The 21,694-nt window shown below is 39.0% G+C and overlaps 1 protein-coding gene across 8 annotated transcripts in view; it reads left to right on the top strand.

Moving 5' to 3' along the window:
* The window catches only part of PPP3CA (protein phosphatase 3 catalytic subunit alpha), a 190,696-nt gene that overhangs the window by 141,496 nt on the left and 27,506 nt on the right, over positions 1-21,694 (top strand). For all 8 annotated transcript variants that reach the window (XM_072036986.1, XM_027457169.3, XM_072036980.1 and 5 more), the window contains 4 exons: positions 586-731; positions 3,017-3,156; positions 14,147-14,224; positions 16,073-16,167. In XM_072036986.1, the coding sequence (XP_071893087.1) occupies positions 586-731; positions 3,017-3,156; positions 14,147-14,224; positions 16,073-16,167 (459 nt within the window). The remainder of the gene's footprint in view (positions 1-585; positions 732-3,016; positions 3,157-14,146; positions 14,225-16,072; positions 16,168-21,694) is intronic.

The following is a 21,694-nucleotide window of genomic DNA, read 5'->3' on the forward strand; positions in this document are numbered from 1 at the left end:
CTGGGGCACTGTAAACTGAAGCTATTGCCATACTCCTCTCTGTTGCCTTTTTAGCAGCGGGTATAAAGGAAATGTTAATTGGCTCAAAGGCTTCATGGTTTTCTGACTTTAATATGCGCATTGGTAAATTAACATTTCAGCTTCATTGTAGCACCTCATTCATTTTATAATGGTCTTTCGGTAGATAATTAATTGTAAGGGACTGGGCTAAAGTTCTGGTTATTTCATAGAGAGCTTTGACTGAAAATGAAGTAGCTGATTACCATTCAGCAGACTTTTTAAGCCTTGCTATATAGGTTTCCTGGGAGACAACAATGGCACATTAAATTGATTATTTACAGCTTTTAAGAAAAATTTAATGAACTTTGCAGAACTTCTGTTAGTTTCACCTCAAATAGTAAACGAGGAATTTTTCCACCAATGAGTAACAGTAGCCTTAGAGGGTTTTTTTGCATGAAGCAAGCTTTGCTGTAGTTCTCAGTGCAAGAGAGCAGTGACAGCAAGATTAGGATTAAGTAGCATTCTATTACTGTTTTCGTCTTAAGCGTTGGTTGCTCTTGTTGATACCATTTTAATCTTTAAAAGGTAAAATCAAATATTCAGAACGAGTATACGATGCCTGCATGGATGCCTTCGACTGCCTTCCCTTGGCTGCTCTGATGAACCAACAATTCCTGTGTGTACATGGTGGCTTGTCTCCAGAGATCAACACCTTAGATGACATCAGAAAAGTAAGTCTGAGTAGTGCTCGGGTCTAATGAGAGAACGGTTAATCACTGATAACTAGAAATTGAATCCTTTCTCGCTTTCATTTCTGTAAGACGCCTGTATGTCATTTGGACGTTCACATTGACATTATTGCCTTTTAAAGGTCTTTTTAAATAGAATGTAAAAGGAATTGCCGCAATTAGTGGTGTTTTATTGAGATGAAGAAATCACCAGCAACCAGTATAATGCAGGATTTATCATCTTTGTGTTCTGAAAAAAAAAAAAATTGCATTAGGGAAACCAGTTTTTAGGAACAGATGAACATAGCATTAACTTCTTGTAAGTAAAATCTACTGGCACATTGTGAGCACCACCTGATGATTCCTTGCACCTTGTTAGGCATTCTGCACTCTTAGAGAAAAGTTTTAAATATATGTGTGTGTGTATATGTATATATATATGTATGTATATGTGTATATATAAATATATGGTTCTAGAAAAATCTCACAATACCTAAAGAATATAATAAAAATTGCGATATGATAGCAATAATTATGGTCAAAACATTATTACTTAAAAAAAAAGTCAAGAACTTCATTGTCAAAATTTTCTGGCATGGTTGTAATAGTACTGCACTTGGGTGTGCAGTGCTTGTAAGAAACTTTTCATCACACAAGAGTATAATATAAGCACCAATTTACTGAGCCCCACTTAGACAATATCAAACAATATCTTTATGCACTCTGGTGTTGTTGCATGCTATCAAGGATTAATTCTTTTCATGTGTTTTGGTAAAAGAGATATTTAACCCATTCGTTTTTAGTGTTTCTAGCAGTAAGGATTTCATATTTCTTGCATGCAGTTTGAAACTTGTAAATATGGGTACACACTTCTGAAACTTAGAGATACCGAAAGATGAATTGTATTCTAAAGCTAATTTTTAGCCTACTAAGAAATAAATATGGTTTAAAAATATAATTCTTAAACCAGTAATTACATATTTTGATTTAAATGCAATTAGATTAAGATATTAACAGCACTTTCAAAAATTACTGAATACAAAGTTTGATTTCTGAGTTAAAGGTTCACTGTCTCGTTAAGCTAAAATACTCTCTCCTGAAAATTAGCTGGCTTTGCAACAGTGTAATAGCAGAGCAAAATTGTTTAGTGCTTAGATTCTAGATTAGGATCATTAACATCTTCACTTCAGCGCCCCCCCCAATCACTCCCCTTTCCCAGCAGGTTTATTCATCTTTGGCAATCAGTAGGAATTTTTTTTTGCATATTTATGAATTGTTATTTAATTTAAATAAGTTACAGTTACAAAAGCATTAATTGTTTAGAGGGTTGAAATAAGTTAGAAGCGTAGGTATGCTATGAATATTTCATAATGAGGATGCAAAGGTAAAATTGTGGCGATCTCATTAAGACTTATAAACTTGGTGTTGCAAACAGGTAAGACCACTTCTTTCTGGTTGAAAATTACTTTTTTTTTTTTTTAATAATTAACAAATTATCGTTTGATCTTTCTGGAGAGAAAGATCCTTTTTCTTTCTAGAGAATGTTTTGGACTGCTGGCTTCACTCTTACAGCCATCTTAACAAGGACCCTTTTTGTGTTAAAGGATGCTTGCAGAGGAATACTGCTTTTTAATATTTTCATATTTTGTCATACTCTTATATGCAGTGTGATTCTATATAATATAAATTTTTAATGCCAGTGGTCTTTTAATACCAGGCAGAAACAGTAATTTTTAGCTGCTTAATTAGAGCTAGTATTATGGGAGCAACAGGAATACCATGGCAAGATGCTGTAATGCAGAAAAGTGTTTACATATATATATATATACATATATATATGTATGTATGTATATGTGTGTATATATATGAATGTATTGAAATTAAAATGGGAACTAGCTTTGAAATAACTATTGTATTTTTTTCTTGAATTGTCTCAGTCACATTAATCAAGTGCAATGGTATTTGAAAAATCACAAAATATAGAATTACTGTCTTTTTTCTTTTCCATATTCACAAAGAACATTAAAAAAAAATCCCATCAAATGGGAATCCACTGTATCTCTTCATTTTTCATCTATATTTATTACTGCTTCTCTTAATCAGTGTTAGCAAGGAACATTTTACTGTTATTCAAAATCCAGTTCTTTAAAGCTGAGGGTAACCCAAAGCCAAAAAGTAGTTTGCTTTGGGTGTTAGTTTGGCAACCTATGGAATGAAAAAAATAATACTTTTGCTTCAGTGTTTCTATTGAAAGAAGTTAGTATTTCTTTGTCTCCTATTTTTCTTAGTTAGATCGATTCAAGGAACCACCTGCATACGGACCTATGTGTGACATCCTGTGGTCAGATCCATTAGAGGACTTTGGAAACGAGAAGACTCAGGAACACTTTACTCACAACACAGTCAGGGGGTGCTCGTACTTCTACAGGTGAACATTTCTTCTTTGATTTAATGGATTTCTCTGTGTCAACTTGTTCTGGTTTGGTATAAATGTTTGCTTGAAGTTTACAGTGCTTCTTAGATAATTGGGTTGTGAAAAGGTCTGGCCCTTTTTTTTCCCTGCAGGCTGGGCTTACTTTCAGGTAAATTCATCTTTTATTTGTGTCTTGCCTTCTTCACACAACTGTAAAAACCTAAATGACTTAATTTTATTCACCAAAGCCCATGTATTTCATTTATTTTTCTCCTTGTAAGTTAGGGAATGAACTTTACTCTTTTAAAAAGGGGTAGTTAACTACATTTCTAGTTTGAAACTTAGAAGTTAATTTTGAATGAAAAATACTAGTGTTGGAAGACTCACTACCTATTGCTCTGCATGGTAGGTAAAAACTGGTTTCTCCACACAGGCACGTTTTTTCCAGGTCTATTGAACTTCTGCTTAAATTTGGGACTAGTTCTTCCCATGAAATTTAGTATTTGAACAGTACTGGTTAAATTGGACTGGCTAAGAGCTGAAATGTAGACAAGTTGCATGTAATCACAGATGTTCTTGCAGAAAACGTGTATGTAGTTAAATGCAAGGACATCAAATTATAACTATCTGTAAGTGATTTCTTTTTATATATATTAAAAATAAACCTGAGAATATTACCAAAAAGTAATAGTCGTGGGTATAGAAGCAAATCTAGAAGAAATCCATGGGTCAGTTTGTGACTGTTTAAAGGAAGCTTCCTGTTTCTTTTCTGCTTAGTAGTTATTGTAAAATTCTATCCTTTAAGCATGGTTTTTATGTGTCTCTATCAGTGTAAAGAGTTGGGAGACCCTAACTACTGTACATTGAAGCAGTGCCTTTCTCTGGGTGCTTGGGAATGTGCCCTTGTCAGCACACAGGGAAACCAAAGCAATCGACCAGTTCCTTTTTCTCAGTTTGGTGTGACGGGAAGCTGGCTGCTGCCTTTTTCCATTCCCAGTGGTGGGTGTCTTGGTTTTGAGAGTCCTGTGGACACCAGGCAGTAGAAACCCTGCTTCAGCTGCCAGTGAAGAACTACTCAAGTGCTGCTTCCATTCCCTCTTCATCATAGGAAGAGTCCGTGTTACCTTATGAATGGTGGTGGTGATTTTGTGGTGTACGCTGTAGGATTTTGAGGGTTTTGTGTTGTTGTTATGGAAGTTCAGGCAAGCTGGCAAGGAAAGGAGTGGAATGGAACTGACACAGGGGGAGGTTGAGTGGCAGAATGAGAAATGTATTCAGTGAAATCTTTATATATATTAAAAAAAAAAAAGGTTCCGTCAAAATGTTAAGAGGTTGTTGAACCTTCTGAAGGGAGCAGTTCTACTTCAGTCCATGCTAGCGATATGCAGGTCTAAGTTTTCCAAAAGACGTCAGCAGAAATGAGGAATCCAGCTTTTTTAGTGATCTCGGAAGACCTCACCTGCAACGTAGCTGACCCTTAGTTGTTTAGTAACATGTAGAAAGAAATCAATGACTTCCACCAGTAACCAGGAGACAGAGCTGCTAGAATCTGCCCCCTCGTTGGTAATGTTAGCAGAAAGGTAACTGATGGGTTGACCTATAGAAATTAGTTTACCTACTCCTTTCTCTGAGCTGTAATTGCTCCAGCATGGGCTGGGCTGTGAACAAAGCCGTTTGTACCGCAGCCTGTGCTGTCCACACGCACCTTTTGTGGATAAGTAACACCACGGCGCTCAGATCAATAAAGCCTGGAATGTGCTCAATAAATGTGTTTGGTCTCATTATGAAAGAAGGTGTCAAACTGTTGCAAACAATTGATCTGTGGAGAAATGGGCTTATGACTCCGAGGGCTAAAATCATTCCTCTTCCTTTGAATAACGCTGAACACTGCGCTTGACGCATGCCTAGGACTCCCAGGCACTGTGCACTACAAACAATGAGTAATAGCAGTTTCCTCTCATGAACCTCTCTTGAAATGTGAAAAGCCTTGCAGACATGCCTTGTGCTCAGATGCTTGTTATGTACTCCTTCAGAGCACCTTTTAGATTTTAGGGTTGTTTTCCGGGGTTGTTTCTCAAAATTACCCTAAAATTCCCCTAAAGTATATATCCTTTTTTTCTGCTGAAAATGTAAGATCTAGTCTGTATTCTGTTTCATATTCAGAAAAGTGCATATTCAGGAAAAGATGAAATATTTGCGAGATGCCTAAATGTGGGGTAATGTGTGAGGGGAAATGGAACTGCATAACGACACTAGCAGATGCCTAGCTTGGTGCCAGCTTTATCTGAGGTTATATAAAAGCAAGTGTTACTCTAAAACGTAGTACCTAATTGTCTTTAAGTTCACTAATTGCTTACCTAATGATAATTCATGGCAAAAAAAAAAATAATAATACTAATAAAAAAAATCCATGATTACATTGTGCAGCATCTAGTTTTGCTTGCCTTTTCTAGTTAGCTCCTATGAAAAGGAGCATGTTTTCCTAAAACAGCAGCTCAGCTTGTAAAGAAATGACTTAATTAGGCAGTCCTTCCTCAAGGCTGTCTGTTGATAGAATGGACTTTGTTTATTCTTCGATAAATAAAATTTCTTAGCCATTTTCAGAATGGAAAGTTAAAAGATAGCAGTGGGCATTTTGTAGGAAGGTCAGAAAGATTTCAGAGACACGCGAGCCAGAAGAATGATTTCTAGATGATTAAGATCTCTTAATTACAGGAAGTATCAGTAAGAAATAGTTGTCATTTTATCAGACGTGTTCATGATCATGGCAAATTCCGAGTGACTTTTAAAGTGATTTTAGAGTTATAACAAAATGCTATGAGAAAGATGCATTCAACAGTGATGCAGCTTTCCAACTGTGTACATGCAATGTGTTAATTGGGCTTTCCAGCTCTGTAGCACATTCAGTCTTCTCTATTCATCCACAACTCGTTTGTGAACTGTTGAGCCATTTGTATGAGCTAAGTATATATGAGAAATTATAAAGAATGTAGTTTACATTAATCTGACAATCTTTTCACTGCTTTTATTAGGTGATCATTCACAGTCTATTGAATTTCAAACTGATCAAGGTTTTCTTCAAGAAATTTCCTTTTGTATAACAGTCCTTGAAGCTAGTATGGCTAGCACTGTAAAATCTCAGTTCTGGAAATTACAGACCTAACCTGTCATTTAGAGATGTAAAGAATAGCTTAATTTTCAAGGGTGCTAAGAGTGAGCACTTAATAAATGTCTTTTGTATCCAGCAACAATTCACACTGTAGATTGCCAAAATCTGTGCATCCTGGGAAATAGCAGTAACACAATGCTGGAGAAAAAAGTAATTTTTGGAAATGTATTTAATTTCTTTGTACCTTAAAGTAAACAAAGAACGACAGTGATGAGATTTCATTTCCCTTTTCTGAAATAAAAGCTCATGTGACCTTTACAGTTTTGGTCATGTTAGTTGATGCAATTTCTTGAAGAAGCAAAAGATAATTAATGGAGTGCTAGTTGTGTAAATTAGTTTTTAATTATTAAAGCAGAACTTTTCTTCCATCCTAACCCATAGAAAATTACTTTGTATTCAGGAAATGTCACAAACAAAGGAAGTAATTTTTCCTTTAGTGTATTGTTTTTGTTTTGTCTTTTTTTTCTTTTAAACAGATTTTTCAGCCGCTTGCCAGTAAAGGTGTTTCCTCTTTGTTTAACAGAGTATGTAGTTTTGCTTTGTATTTATTTAATGTATATTTATTTGTGCTTGGCTGGTTGCACTGATCTTGCCAATGACCCATTGCACTGATTTCATGGAGAAGGGTTACAGTAACTCGAGCATTTCTGTGAGAAATGCATCTAAGGTGACAAGGTCTACTGCTACTTATGTTGAGAATGGCTTCTTCCACTGAACAGAAAGCTTGAAGAAGTCAGTCAGACTTTTTTTCCCCTCAGAAAAATAATACAAACTGAAGGAGAGAAAGCCAGTAAGTGGGTTTAGGCAATTGTGAAGGCAGGAGGGAAAACTCTCCTGTCCAAACCATACTAGGTTCATGAATGTCATCGTTCCCAGGAGATTTATGGGATGGATGAAGAATTAAAATATTCTTTCATCGCATTTAGACAAAGTTACTATGAGCATATGTAGTCCTAACCGTGAAAATTGCAATTGGATCCGAGCCCAGCTTGTTTAATTTCCTTTGTGTCAAAGCTCTGGTGAAGAATTTCAGGAGTTTGGTTACGCCACGGAGGTAATTAACTGTGTCTTGTCCTATGGAAAGGGCTTCCTATCAGGAGAAAGCACATGCACAAGCTTAACACTTGCTTTCTGGGATTCATTATGTGTATGAGACTTGGTTAATTAATAACTGTTAACAAGAGCACAAGAGTGGCATGAGCCCAGCCCAAGCCAACGGATGGACTTAGAACTAGAGCAACTACTTGGAAATTTTCTGCGGGTATTGCACTCTAGGTTCATGGATCTTGTTAGTGAGCTTCATATTAGCTCTTAGGGAATGCTGAGATATATAAAGGTGTTTGGCTGTTGATTACGTTGTCATGTTTTTAAAAAGCAATAAAAAAATGAAGGCAGAGATGTTTACTGGTAGCAAAGAGTGGCTAGCATTGCAGACTCCTGAAAGTTCTTCATTTGCTTCATTAGCCTTGGGCAAAAGTGGACTGACTTAGCCTTACAGATGCTGTAGGCTAGAATTATTATTAATAATTATTAATTAAGAATTATTAATGAAGAATTATTATTCTAGCCCTGCCAGCACATCATTTCAGTGGCTTACTTTACACATATTTTAAGTTTGTGAGTATGCAAGCACTAGACAAATGCGTGCTAAAAAGCTTTTGAAGACTGTAGCACCTTTCACCTTAGGGTGTAAGGCATAGTTACGTGAATGTTTCTGAGCTGTAGCAACATTTTGAACAGATTATTTTGCCCACCTTTTCATTCTGCCATCTCCAAGGCCAGAAGTCTTATGCTGCCTTCATATTATGCAATCAGCTGTATTAGTAGGATTGCTCATGTACTCCATCAGATCTGGGAACACATCCAGTCTTGAAAAGAATGACTTTGCAGGGAAAAAAAATATGTATTTATGTGTTCTAATCCAGTGCAGCTCCCTAGTCCATTTCTCAGTGCAGACAGCACGATGAAGGGCAGGAGAAAACAGGCAGAAAGAGCTGTAATAGAAGCTTCCTAGGACCATGGAGTAGCAAAAGCATTTGCTTTTGACTTTGGTCTTTGACAACTGAAGTGCAAGGTCAATCTGTTTTGATTAAAACCTTTTTTATACCTGCATCTAATCTTATGAAGCTGTTGGGCTAAATTTGAATGCCTTCTTTTTAAGGAAATGTTTACATCTCCTTATTATTGGTATGGTGAAGGATATGAACAAAAATGATTATTTTTTTAAATATTTAATCAAAAGAGCAATTTGTGAATGTGCTAACATATATTATGAAGCTCTGAAGTTACTACTATGACACCAGTCACCTGTCCAAGTTGCATTTAGCCAGGTGCACGTAGCAGGGTTAAAGGCAGGTTGGTGAAGAGCAGAGAGGTTGCCAGAACATTCTGCTGTTGTCCTGCTATGTTGGCTTCTACAGCTTCCAAAAAGTCATCTGGGGGCGAACGTGGGGGGAAGAAAGCCAACTGTCTTAGTAGATCTTTGTCATTTCCTCCTACCTTCTAGAAAACCGGCGTGTGTAGATACCCTCTTTTGTTTGTTTTATGTTACAAACATTTCAAAATATATTTAAAGCGTCGTTATCGAATGTATGACTCATTTTCTGTCCTGTCCGTGTCAGATAGGTTGCTTAGCTCTATCTTCACATTTCCTTTGATCCTAGATCTAGCTGAGGGCTCTAGTTGTGCTTGGCTGAAACCTTTAAATTGTGCCTGCTAGGAACTGACCTGCCAGGCCATGCGGGAGGTGGAGATCACTGGGCTCTTGTAGCATAGGATCATTCGCTGTAATTTGGGGAGATCTAAAAGAGGCTGAGATGGAAGCTGTTATTCTTATGTACTGTTGGTGTTTTTGTAGCTTTGAAAGGCTTCCTGAAGAGTTAGTGCCTTCAGGATATGGTGTTGATGCAGAATGAAGGAGAACCATGCTCCCAGGGTGCCTGTGCCTGTTACCTTAAAGTGTAGGAACATTTTTGGACGCAAAATAAACTTTGCTCAAATAACAATATAGAATCACAGGATGGTTAAGGTTGGAAGGGACGTCTGGAGATCATCTGGTCCAACCCCCCTGTCAAGCAGGGTCACCTAGAGCACATTGCACAGGATCGGATCCAGGTGGGTTCTGAATACCTCCAGAGAAGGAGGCTCCACAGCCTCTTGGGGCAACCTGTTCCAGTGCTCTGGCACCCTCACAGTAAAGAAGTGCACCCTCATATTCAAGTGGAACTTCCTGAGTTGCAGTTTGCACCCATTGCTTCTTGTTCTGGTGCTGGGCACCACTGAAAATAGTCTGTCTTCGTCCTCTTGACACCCTCCCTTTGGATATTTATACACAGGGATAAGATCCCCTCTCAGCCTTCTCTTCTCCAGCCTAAACAAGCTCAGCTCCCTCAGCCTGTCCTCATAAGAGACATGCTCCAGCCCCCTAACCATCTCTGTAGCCTTCTGCTGGACTCTCTCCAGGAGCTCCAGGTCTCTTTTGTACTGGGGAGCCCAGTGCTGGACACAGCACTCCAGACGTGGCCTCTCCAGGGCTGAGAAGTGGGGCAGGATCCTGCTGGCCTTCTGGGCCACAGGGTCCCATTGCTGGCTCACGGTTAACCTGTTGAGCACCAGGACTTCCAAGTCCTTCTCCACAGGGCTGCTTTCCAGCCTGCCAAAATATGCAGGAGAAATTTTAATGAAGAAGGGGTGCAGAAGGAGGGAATAACACGCAGTCCATGGAGAATAACATCTCTGGTTTAGCACCGGGGTATTTTGTTTTCTCTGTGAGTCACTGCTCTTCTGTGATTCAGCATGACACATGAAGCGCAGGCAGAGCAGTAGGTTGTTCTGGAAAAGCCTGTTGCGTGGGGGGGGGGGTCTGTTTGTTTGTTTTCTCTCTTGGCCAACTGTTTTATTTCTGGCTCAGCTGAATTACAGCCTGGGCTCTGCAAAGCAGGGCAAGGAGGAGAGGCTTTCTGGAAAGGGTAGCAATATCATGAAGAAAAGTTGGGGATTTGCTTACAGGAGGACCGTTTTGATAAGAAAGATTTGAAAATCCAGCAATTTTAATTAGAAAAAAAAATAATTCAAGAATCCAGGTGGCAATTCTCTTCTGTAGAAGCTTGTTTCTGTTAACATTTGCCATAATCTTTGGTTGTTTGGCAGTTTCCAGGGCTTGCTGCTGTTTGTCTGAAGGCTGTGAGATCCGGTCCTCCCAAGTCCCAGAACTTCAGGATTTCATATTTTATATCTCTGAATTTGCTTCTCTGGATTACTGTAAATTTTTTCTATATTTTGTGTTGAAGGATATTTAACACGAAATCACATTTAGGCAGGGGCAAACTCATATTTACAAAGTATTTGTCAAACTGGTGAAGCGTTTGTAACAGCTGCATGCAGCTGAAAACTTTGCTTCTCCCCAGCCCTCACTTCAGCAAGCAGCTAAAAAAAAAAGAAAAGTCTGAGAGTTGCTTTGCATTTTTTTAACGAAAATATTCAGATAGGCTGCTCGTGGGGTTGAGGTTTGGTAACAGGAGTATTATCATGCTTCACTCGCAGGAAAAAAAGGCAGCCCAATTTTCCTCTATGTGCATGGAGCATTATTTGGCCTCTCTGTCCTTCTAGGTAGTGGACCCTATGGAATCTGAAAAAGAGCCAAATCCTGCTAATAGAAGTCTATTTTCCATGGCTGTATAAAGAATAAGATAATTAAAGATATTTTTTTAAGAACTTTTCTACTTTGAAATGAAAAGAAGAACCTATTTAGAAGCATTTTTTTTTACCATTTCATTATATCTTCTTTAAAAGCAGTACTTAACACTGGATGAAAAGAATACCATAGGAAAAAAAAAGTCTAGACATTTTGAGCAGCTGCACTGATAATGAACATAATCAACTGTCTATCAGATTTTTCATTATAGACCCCAGTTTTCAGAAGTTAATGTAAAAATTTCTAAACAAAATGTACCATAAGTCTACATTTAGTCACAATTAATTATGAAGAGAAATGTATGCAAATGAGATCTCATTTGCCAGGGGTTTGAATGGCAGCCTGTCAGCGTTTGAGATCACTGCGGTTCCCTATCTAATCTGGGAGTTTTAAGTTATTTTATACCTTCCAATCTTTTTTAGACAATTCCATATACCATACCTGTGTCTGAGAATATACAGGAGGTGGGCCACATCTGGAACCAGCAATGTAACCTTTGAGTGGGTTTGTAGGCTCTAGCTGCAGAGAACATTTCAGCTTCAAAATGTGCAGGAAGGTTGGAAGTGAACAGTAGCTTTTCCCTTGGATAAACCGAAGAAAGATGAGGCATTAGATTATGCTTATTTTTTTTTTCCTCATGAATTTTCATCTCTTTCATGCATGTAGCGAGAAACGGATGGAGCTGTTAAGTGGTTGTAAGCAGGCTCTGAAGGTGGCCCATGAAATCGTGGCAGGGACAGCAGGTCTTTTTTATCATGTTTGGTTGAGATTTATTTTTTTTAAACATAGTATATTTAACAACAGCTTTTACTTAGGTATTTTGCTTAACCGTGCTGCTGCTGTATGACTGCATCTTGCCCTTAAGGTACTGCAAAATAGTTTGCTCGTAGCAGTCCCTTTGATGCTACGTACAGCCCCATAACGTGATACCTGCGTGTGAGTTACTCGTAGAGATCCAGAGACTCTGCAGGTTGGTTTGTGTTACTTACAGGCATGCCGTGAGCCCATTGTGCTGCAGAGCCAGCACAGAAGTGATCACGGAGATGCCTTGGTGTCTTCCCCGACACCTTGTATTTCCTCTGTTAAACCTTTCCGCCTCTCCTATTATTTGAACTACAGGAGATGTTGAATCAATACTGGAAAATAACATGGTGAATGGATGTTAATGCAGGGCCTGTTCTGCTTTTTCTTCAGCCGTCAGGTGAAATTTCAGAGCTGTTTTGTGAAGTTTACATCATTTGTTGCCAGCTTTTTTTTTTTTTTTTTTTTTTTTTGCAGCAGGTTTGATTTTTGCTCTCCAGCTTGTCCAGCAGTGAGATGAGGGAATTGTAACATCTGTGTGCCATGTCCTGGGCTTCCATTCCAGGAAAATATGCCTCGTGGATATATCTGCTGCCTGCTAATGGCAAGCTGGAGGAATCTCTGGCCTTGATTCCACAAATGGCTCATCTGCTGGTGCTGAGAAGCACTGCTGAGGGCAGAGCGACACAGCACACTAGCGCTCTTACCTGGTTATTACGGAGTTTTGTCTTTATGTGAGCATTAATCAAACAAAGCAAGTGACAGGAGGTGGTAACACTTGCCGTCTCCCCAGGATTAATGTTTTAAACGCGACTTCTTTAAGCTCCTGTGAGCACGGGGCCAGTACCGTGCTGGATCTTTGCCAACGAGGAAGGCAAAATTCACAAGTGGCTTTCAGACGTGGGGTCAGCAGGTGCTGGGATTTGGACTGAGGCTGTCTGCTACCTCGTGGGGTGCCCGCTTCCCTGCCAGGATGAACGATCGTGAAAGATGTAGCGTTTTAACTTAATGATTGCTGGGTTTCAAGGGTGACAAATAAATCTTCATAAAGCAAAACAAAGTGCATGGAATTGACCTGAAGGGGGGAAAAAAGAGAAGAGCCTGTAGATGTCATCTGGATAAAGTCATTCCCATCCTAGATGCCTTTGAGAGGCCTGATAAGGATTTGTCAGATCTGTGAAGCATTTTTTATTTATTTATTTATTCCATTGCTACTTCTACTTTTTTACAAGCATGTTTTTAGTCCTGTTTTGTTCTTGCTGTAGTTGGCTTCTGACAGGGGAAGCCAGGACAGTTCTACATTAAATTACTGCTGATAGGAGAAGAGATGTTTTGCTTCCTGGCTTGAGGTGATAGATGGCCATCGTGCTGGTTGTCCTTGAACATGGAAAATCATCAGTGATTTAAAAGCAAGAAGAAAACAGTCGTTACAGAAGGAAACAACTTATTTTAGAAAGCAGCAATATGGAGTGATTTCAAGTACTGTAACGTTTATTTAGGTATAATTTTAAATAAATATCTAAAATAATCATATTTGGCACTTGTGCTGTCAAAACTGCATACAGGTTGTTTTGTGTTTTTGTTGCACGTGCTTTTCATTCGTGGTCAGTGTCTTTAATGGTACGAATGGGTTTTGTGGTGCAGAGGTGGTGACAAAAGGCTCCTAATTTTTCTTTGAAAGCAACACTGTTCATGTGCAGTGAAAATTATCATGACAGAGGAATTTGTACCAGTTTCATCTAATGGTTTTGTTTACATTCATGCAGGAGAACAGGCCTTGGGAGGATGTATTTGATGGGCAGGCTTTGGGGGTTTTCAGCAGTCATGCAATTTACATTTGAAGTTGCTAAGGGGAAAGATGATCCTTGTTTACCAGGGAGATGATGTTCAGAAGATCACAAATCTGGAATTTGGAAGCAGTTCTGCCTTTCTCCTTTCTTTCTCCTACTCTTCTCACATACCACATTATCTGGTGTCCGTAAGCAGCCTGTGTGTGCTGCAGTTAGTGTGTGCAAGGTTGTTTGTTGCAAGCAACCGTTGTATTGCTTTTTTTTTTTCTTTTTCTGAGCTCATTGAATCGTGAAGCACAGTGGAAGAAATTTCCCACAAGCTACAAGGTGATTACTGTAATGAATTGCAACTTTACAGCATTCCTCTCCATGCAATTATGGGGTGGGGGAAAAAAAGTACTGCTTCTAGTGTTGTCTCTACAGAAATCTGCCAGCAGAGCAGGGGCTGATTTCATGAATGATGCATTTTGGATGAAACATTTTCTGAAAGCTAGAGCTAAATGTGGTGCTTCTGATAATGCCATAACAGGTGCTGTTATTTTCTCCCAACAGTTACCCTGCTGTATGTGAATTCCTCCAGCACAATAACTTGTTATCTATACTTCGAGCTCATGAAGCCCAGGATGCTGGGTAAGTGTGTGTGGAGAGGGAGAGGGGCACTAATAATGAATAATGGCTCGTTGTTGTCAGACATGGCAAGGAAAGAAAGAGTAACTGAGTGAGAGTGAACTGGGAAACTTAATTTTAATTTGCAACAGCTCTTGCTTTTCATTAAAGATACAAAAGCATACACTGGCATTAGAATGCGCAGTCTTCTACGTGATTGCTGCTGAGTTACAGGACTTAATGAATCCTCATATATCCCACTTAGCCTTAGCGATTTTAAGTGGCATGCAGTGGCCCAAAGTGATTTGGTTGCCAAGTGTTGGAGGGAAAACTAATTCAGCTCAGCAAAAGAAATTTTGCAAGTGTGGCTGAGACTTCTGACGCACAAATTGCCCCAATGCCTAGGAAGAGATTTGGCTTCTGATGGCCAGAACTGTTTTCTCTCAATACGTACATGAACGAAACTTCTGGGCCTGCTGGCTTTACATTTTAGCAAGAAAATAACCTAAGGGAACTCAAAATGGCCACAAATTATTTTTGTGCAGGAGCATCAGTAATGAATTTAAGGAGTCTTATTAAAGATACTGTGTGCAAAAACAACCCAGGTCAGGTACTGGGTGTTGTTGATAGTTTGGTCATGAAACTATTGCCAGTGTAAAGACAACATTTTTTTCTGCCACTTAAAAATAAATAAATAAATAAATAAATAAAAAGAAAAAAACTCTTTGGGGAAATGTACCAAACCTGTGAGATTATAATGAAGGATTGGTACCTGAATAAATAGTTTTGCATATCTTGCATAAATTATTAATGTGTTTATTGTGATTATTTGGAGGTAAAAACCTTACCCAATCAGAAGAGTAATGAAAGATAAAGTAACAAGATTATAGGAATGAGGTCGATACTCACTGCGCATATGAAAAGCTGTTCTGAATGCTTGAATTATCACATACTTAAAAACCTCAATGCAATTAAAAGCAATCTATTACTCTGCCAAAAATAACTGGCATGAAATACCCAAGGGTAATGAAATTTCATCTTTATTGTATTGCTTTCCAATAAATGGTGAAAAATAAAATTTTGTAGAAGGGATTGCACGGAGGCTGTACAGTGGTTTCAGTGCAACTATTGTGGACAGTTGCCAGACTCTTCAGTTTCTTGTCGCTGAGGAGTAAAAAGGAGTATTTAGTGTTACTTGTCTCTGAGTAAGACAAAAGTACTTCTTGGTTGCTTTGCTTCCAGTTGCTTGCAGCTTTAATGCTTGACCGATTGTATGCTGCTCTGTTGGACCAGTAAGCCTTTTATTTTACAAAAGGCAGCAAGGTTAAGTAATGAAAATATGCAGGCATTAATAAGGTGGCGAATAGACCAAATTAGATTAGACATAGCACCGAAAAGATCAGACCCTTTGTTTCCCCTTCCTTTCTCATGCTTTCTACCCTGGCCTTGCCTTCGCTTCCACTTGCAGAAGGGCAAGCAGCTGGGAGGTCACGGGAGGACATGCCCTTCCCTTCAGTACATCATTCACCTCCGAGGCACGTGCTGGTGCGAGCCTTTACTCTCAGTCCTGTGGAAGGCAAAGTGCTGGGAGCATCCCAGGGTGTGCACGTGTGCAGGCCGCCTGACTCCGGAGATGAGCACTGAGCAAACCCATAACAAAAAAACAACCTCTGCCATGCTAAATTGCAGACAGAGGTGTACTTTTGAGTATGGTGTGGTTCCCTCGCCACTCCAAGTGGAAATAATGAATAAATCTGCAGGAAGAATCTCTTTTCTTGCGATTTTAAAAAGCACATATGCATGCTTTCTGTCTTGGCATTTGTAAAACCCAGTGCAGTAATTTACTAGTTTTATACCTTCTCTTTCCTTTAGGTATCGTATGTACAGGAAAAGCCAAACAACAGGCTTCCCTTCACTAATCACAATTTTTTCAGCACCAAACTATCTAGATGTATACAATAACAAAGGTAAGCTTTAATTTCTGTTAATATACAGTAGACTGTACTTTACTCACATTTCTTACATTGTTTTTCTTTTTCTCTTCTTTCTCTCTTTATTAGTTCACATCCATTTATTTCCTCTATTTATTAGCTCATGCCCATTCAATTTATTACATAATGCAAATCTAATTAAATTTATTACAGGCAGATGTACGCCTCTGAATATACTGTAGATTCGAATATGCCTTAGGATATTTCTGTATTTTGACTACAAGTCATTAAGTAAACGTTATACAGGAAACAAAACTAAGAACAGCTCTATTAACTAAGAGAAGTATATTATGAAATGCTGTGGTTGAGGTGTTTGGAGACCAGTGCTCCTTATAATTGTTTGTCCCCTTGCTCCTCCCCTTAAAATTTAAAGGGGTTTGTACACACAGACCCTCTACCCAGCTAACAAACATTGACAGAGCATCAGTGGATAAGGAGTGGAATGCCTGTGTTTTGTTTATTAATCATTTAAAAAATATTATGTAGGAAATAAAATACCATTAGCCAAAAATAAGTTGTTGCATGAATTAGCAGTCACTGGTCACTCTATAAAGACTCCATTAAATACAAATGCTTGCAGCGTCTCTCAAAGTCTTCTCTAACGAACTGGAAAAAAAGAAGTGTTTCTAAAAATAAAGCTTTCTAATAAATCTGCCCTCCTATATCTTGAAATGAGCAATAATATCTCCTTTCTCCTATTCCTAGTAAAGGTAACGTTATTGTGTTTGTGAGAAAAGGAAAATATTTTTTCCCAGTGGTATTATTGAAAGCACTTTAATTGCAGAGAGATCAATCTTTCTTGAACAGAGACATTTTTAATTTGGATACTTGCCTGCAAAGGGAGTAAGTTTTATGTTTTTTTGTTTTGTTTTTTTTTTTTCTTCCAAAAGAAAGCTTTCTCAGGCACCATTCTGTATTATAAAACTTTTAACCTAAAAGGTGTTATTCCATGAACTGTGTGCATGGGGAGAAAACAGTTCAGATAGTTCACTGTTAGGTAATGGGTTTTGTACGCTTAGTTCTCAAAATGTATGTTAACTTGCGGTAAAAATAATGGGAAAAAAAAAAAAAAGACAAAAAACACCATCCAAGTAGAGCTTTCAGTAGCTATTTTTGTAAAAGTAAATAGTATAGGGACTTGTTAGCAACACAAGAAGAGCAGAATGAGACAAGGAATGCATTAACTTTCTTGGCAGCATCATTGTTCTTGGTGGAAAGTGTGTTTACTTTCTGAGTTGGCTGCTTTGGGTAGAGCACAGACCGATGACAGGTCTGTAGAAGTAATCTGACATAAAGCATTTGCCTCTTGTTTCATAATACGTGAGGGCAGTCCTATGCACGTGAAGGCAACGGGTGAACAACATGAGATTTTGTCATGTCAGCAAATGTTAATTATAAAGTAATGATTTATAATATTCAAAATTTTGAATTTTAAACCACAGAGTTTGGGTGGCAAAAAGAGCTGCCTCTCTGTTCTCTCTGCTTCAGAGCAGTCATTTCACTTGTCGCAGGTTCTCTGCTGTGGCGGGCAGGCTTTAAAACTGGTGAAAACTCTTTCCTGGTAAAAGGCTCATGGCCAGCTCCTGAGAGGCAATGACTGTCTGTGGTCATAGGTGAAGTTTGGATGCACTTCTGGGCATATCTGGTCTGAGTGAGCTCAGGCAAGATTGCAGCAGTGTGAGAGCAGTGCTGCTGTGCCACTTTAATGTATCACTTGTTGTAAATGTAGAGGCTGACCTTTACTGGATTTCTAATGCGTTTCTGTTCGGTTTAACTGCCTCCTTTTCTCTCATTAGAAGTCTTAGATGTGTTATTTCATGAGACTGATTGCACTGTCTCTTGGCTTATAAAGTACATCATGCATATTTTTTCATGCTGCATCTTACTCATGCATCTTCATCTGGGTAGCGTTTGGGTGCTCGCTTCCCCGTTCAAGAAAGAAAAACTCTGCCACCCTAAATCAGCTAAAACCGAACCAAAACAAAAAACGGCCACTTGTTGACTTCCTTGATTTGCAGCAAATGAACTAGCAAAGAACACAGCTTCTGACAGACAGACTGGTTTCAGTAAGTGCAGGCAGGCTTGTCCGTGCAGAGGTGTTACAGAACAATTGCTGTAGCTGACTCATTGTGCATCGGTGCAGAACCTGATTGATTTTTAAACCAAATCATTGGATTTTCAGTTACTGACAGTTTTTGGAAAGGTAGTTACTGTCCTACTGGTAAGTGCCTGTCATTTCTAGAATACATTCTTAGTACGCTTCTGGTTGTCACTTTAGCTGATAAAATAACCCTACATAAATTCATGAGAGGCTCCATCTCCCACTGATACGAATGATGTGTTCCAGGGTCATTTTTAAATATGGTGTTGCTTCAAAAATGAAATGAAATTAAAAGCTGCAAGGGGCTAAGAATGCTCATTTGCTATCCTAGGTTGATACCCATTAAAGCACATATACTTTTCTGTGTGTCTTAGGAGCACTTCAAGGGCTGAGCTTGGCTGCCAGCTTTAAGAGTTTATTCAATCCTCACTGGAGAGCTATCACTGGCTTCAGATAATCACTCAGAGAGTAGTAGATAGGGAACATTACTAGAGCAAGAGGAGATTCAGCAGGAGTAGCTGGAGATAAGGTACCCAAAGAAGGCCACGTTCAGCATATCTGCTGTTAATAACACTGTTATGGACCCTTTGCATATGCATTTGGCTGGGACCGCCTGGATTCTGGCACTGAAGGGAGTTTTCTGTATCCCTTTGGTTACTGGCCACGGCGTCTTGAAGGCTGCGTGAGCAGTAATTCATCTGTCACGTGGCTGCTGGTCCTGCCACAACCCCAGCCCACCCACATCCGTGCATTAGTTTTTTCAATTGGGAGGCTACTGTCAGGGGTTCCTGTTGTAGTTAATGGAGACAGATGCTTTCAGAGTGTTCAAAGACTCAGAAACGACCTAGATATGTGGAGTCTAGTGCATCTCCTCTTTCCTACACTATCCTTCTTCATTATTATTATTAATGCCTTCCATATTCATTATAATGAAGAACATTTGGCAAAGGTGAGGAATGTATACATACGTTTTTGGCAACTTCTGAGCTTCTGTTCATTGTTTCATAGCTTTCTCAAACCTCTGTGCATTATATTATTAGAAGTCACAAAGGAAAAGATACTTTAAGATAATTATTAAATCTTTTTACAAGAAATACGGATACATTGATTATCTTCTAAGACTGCTGCTGTTGGAGAGGATCAAAAATCTTCCTGCTGATTGTGGTAGTTGATTTTGTGATAGTTACTGGTGACTCTGAGGCCTCAGATTAAGGCTGTACTGGTCAAGAAACTCCGAGAAAGCTGCATAAGTACAGATTTACCTCTAGATTTTAGGGTGCCCATCATCAGGAGGAATTCTGCATAGCAACAAAGCAAGAGGTTGCCAGAACGTACTGCATTGTGTTGGCCTTGTACAATTTTTAAACATTCATCCCCACGTTTCAGTTTTTAGTGTCTCTTACTGCCTTAATTAGGGCTTGCTGTAATGCTCTTTGTGCCACAACAACAACAAAAAGATTTTAGAGAGGATCTCGAGAGTCAGGCAATTTATTTGTAAATTATTGCCAGTACTTAATATTGCAGTGTCTGGCTGTCATGTCAGTGTCATGCATGTATGTGCATGCTTTTTGGCTGAGTGAACAATTTTAACTAGCTGTCTAAAGACACAGGCTATTATCTCTTGAACATTTTTAAACGATTAGGTTTCACAGCGACGAGATAACCACCAGAGAATCCAAAGCTATTGAAAAAAAAACAACGCGGTGTCTCTTCCAACATTCTTCAAAGTACATGTGCTGCTGCTGAAAGGATGCAGATGATGGAAAGAAACAAAGGAAATATGCAAGGGAGAGGGGGGTTTGGAAGACTACAAAAATCAAGAGCAGATGTACATTGGTGTGCTTGTTAACAAATCCGATAAGTAACATATCAGTGAAGCACGTGTAAAGTATCAGCATGTGGGATACTGTGGATATACGTTAAGAAATATACCTGATGCAAACGAATCTGATGGGAAAGTTATTTTCGTATTGGAAGAAGGCAGAGCGATGTACCTGGAAGGCAAGGGTGATCTTTGAGAAATAACAGCACTTGAGGAGAACGAAAAGCTGTGCAACCTTCTGTTGGCCCTGTCAGTTTTCTTGAATGCTTTATCACTGCTTTTGTGACGAGGCCTCCTCGTGGAAACAAAACCTTTTAAAGGAACCTGCTGGGCTATCTTGGCCATCTCATTGCCAACGCAGAGATGTTTGTTACAAGTAATATTTTTTTTTGTGGGCAATTGATAAAAATCTTGAATGCTGTGGCACTGTTTCTTTTGAAGACACAATTGTACGTGTAAAATAAAAGCCTTCTGATTTCTGTAAGGGAAGATTTCCCAACTGCAATTAGCCCTGCTTCGGTGTTGTGTTATTTACATCATTACCTTGGCATTGTAAGGCTTTTCTTTTTTTTGCCTTTGACAATGTTTAAACTCCGTTAAGCATTTTGCTAGCCCTTCTCCCCGACCTGTCTCGGGCAGAAAGCACGGTGGTTACTTGGCAACTCTGCTGGAGGAGAGAGCGCAGCTAGTGCCGGAGTTAACTTGGCACTGAATCAGAAATTGCAGTTCTTCACTAAACGCAAAGAAGTCGAGACCTTTCACTGCTTTTATTTCCTAAACGCAGGATGGGTGCTCTGAAAAAACGATGGGGAAATTAGTTAACTCGTTTGTGAAAATCACTTTGAGGTTGTTTACCTAAAAACACATACTTCATCCTAGGCTAATATTTCTGCCGTGCTCAACTGTTTTCTTCTGACGGACATTTTTTCAATTACTGAACAATTATGCAGCAGTACTTGCAGCAGGTTGTGTAATGTATTTGAGTGATTCTGAACTACAGGTCATACCGTTTAATGTTGTTAACTTTGCCTAAGGCCTTAACTCAGCTCCCAACATACAGGCTTTTAAAGTGCCATTTGAGATGCCAGAAGGATCTGACATCCACTCAGTTCTGACAGGTCTGACATGAGATGAGTGATCTAGGCTCATGTTTAACAGAAGGAGGCCAAGGAGATCCCCCAGGGGATCTCAGGTGGCACCAGGTGCTTATATTTGACCCTGAGAAGGTTAGAAGAGCTGTCTCTGTTCCTAGCTGAAGGAAGGAGGCTTCTCACCTGCCTATTTTTCACCACCTGTATGTCCAGCCATAGGTACCAAGGTAAAATGCTTAAAGCTAAACAGTACGAATGCCCCCTGTCTGCTGCATTAGTGTTTCATTTCATTCTAATGTGATTTCAGCATCCGATATCTCAGTTTACAAGCATTGGAAAAGAGGTATAATGTCATTTGGGATATCTGCACATCTTCACTTTACAAAACATTGGCTTCTAAAACTCATTTACAAGAGCAAGTACCAAAATTACATTAAAATGTGTGTGGCTGTTTAGGAATAATAAAATAAGGTTCTTGCTCTGGTTTGT

This window comes from Anas platyrhynchos, chromosome 4, assembly GCF_047663525.1.
Source record: "Anas platyrhynchos isolate ZD024472 breed Pekin duck chromosome 4, IASCAAS_PekinDuck_T2T, whole genome shotgun sequence".
NCBI lineage: Eukaryota > Metazoa > Chordata > Aves > Anseriformes > Anatidae > Anas > Anas platyrhynchos.